Source organism: Bufo gargarizans, chromosome 4, assembly GCF_014858855.1.
Source record: "Bufo gargarizans isolate SCDJY-AF-19 chromosome 4, ASM1485885v1, whole genome shotgun sequence".
NCBI lineage: Eukaryota > Metazoa > Chordata > Amphibia > Anura > Bufonidae > Bufo > Bufo gargarizans.
Genome location: NC_058083.1, coordinates 520510428 through 520512044, shown reverse-complemented (window position 1 = coordinate 520512044; position 1617 = coordinate 520510428). Strand labels below are relative to the sequence as shown.

Here is a 1617-nt window from a genome sequence, read left to right as displayed (position 1 = left end):
CGCCGATCCGGGCGGCAGACGCGCGCAAGACGAGGGGCGTGCCCAGCACAGGGGAGGCAAGATGGCGGTAAGGCCAGTGAATCTGCCCGGCACCAAATGGGGGGTCCCAAGTAAAAGTCCCAAGGGGAGAAGAGAGGGAACGACGGAAGGGGTCCCAGGGGAAACGCTGCGCGCGATCAGGCCCCAGTACCACTGGGGCAGGCAGAGGTTGCCCAGACAGGGGAAACCAAGGGGCAAAGATAAAAATATATATATCTATATATCGCTGCCCAAACGTAACCACCTAAAGGGAAGAAAACAAGCCCCAGGGGAGAAATATAACCCGGGGAATAGGCAGAATTAAACACTTAGGGAATAACAGTCAGCAGATAAAATAACATGTCACTTATCTGGTGAGCAGCAAGAAAGAGGAAGTACCACCTTGGACGCAGCCTTATATTGGGGCTGTAGGGGTGGGACATATGGGTTACTATGGTGACCATTTGCATTTGTTTTTTGTTTCTCCTTGCTGCTATGGTGATCAGTAAAGGAAGAGAAAGCAATATGAAGCCTCCGTGTCTGATGTAAAACTCAGGATCAGTACAGGATAAGTAATGTATGTACACAGTGACTGCACCAGCAGAATATAAAAAAAAAAAAAAGGCCATATTTTAACCTTCATTTATGTTCAGAGCAGACAATGTACATTGATGGCCATATTTTAAATACACAACTAAATTCCACAATCCTGTTTATGTACAGCGCTGAGATCAAGATCAAAAAAAATATATAAAAATAGTCAAAAGTTATTTCTCAGCAATGTGCCACTCCAAGCTCTGGTACTGTATGGGAGACGTCCTGCGATGACCTTGATGTCCGCCATTGCTGAGCTGCTGCAGTGACCCGATCAGCCATGGCCCCTCATCATTCTCCTGCACTGAGGGACAGGCGGAGCTGCTCATACATCACCTGATCCTAAACAAAAGGGAAGAAATTATAATATGAGAAACTGGTCCGATGAACGTGACATCCTCCTCATACAGCTGATCGGCAGGGCGCCCACTATTTCCATATTGAGGACCTATATGTTCACATCACAATTCCACGGAGTAAGAATCCAAGCACAGCATCCATAGATCATGTCCTGTGTCTGTGCCTCTACAGTCCCGCCACCGCCTGCCGCCTCTACAGTCCCGCCACCGCCTGCCGCCTCTACAGTCCCGCCACCGCCTGCCGCCTCTACAGTCCCGCCACCGCCTCTACAGTCCCGCCACCGCCTCTACAGTCCCGCCACCGCCTGCCGCCGCTACAGTCCCGCCACCGCCTCTACAGTCCCGCCACCGCCTGCCGCCTCTACAGTCCCGCCACCGCCTGCCGCCTCTACAGTCCCGCCACCGCCTGCCGCCTCTACAGTCCCGCCACCGCCTGCCAAATTCAAAGCAGCCTGATCGGCAGGTACCATCTGGGATAGGTCATCAATGTCTGAATGGTAGGATGCCGACTCACGGTGCCAGTGTGTGTGTGTGTGTGTGCCAGAGTGTGTGTGTGTGTGCGCCAGAGTGTGTGTGTGTGTGTGCCAGAGTGTGTGTGTGTGTGTGTGTGTGCGCCAGAGTGTGTGTGTGTGCGCCAGAGTGTGTG

At 52.4% G+C, this 1617-nt stretch overlaps 1 protein-coding gene across 1 annotated transcript in view; it reads right to left on the bottom strand.

Moving 5' to 3' along the window:
• Positions 1 to 644: 644 nt before the first annotated feature.
• The window catches only part of NVL (nuclear VCP like), a 48147-nt gene continuing 47174 nt past the window's right edge, over positions 645 to 1617 (bottom strand). Inside the window, exon 23 of the mRNA XM_044289213.1 lies at positions 645 to 954. Within this exon, the coding sequence (XP_044145148.1) occupies positions 904 to 954 (51 nt within the window). The 3' untranslated portion in view covers positions 645 to 903. The remainder of the gene's footprint in view (positions 955 to 1617) is intronic.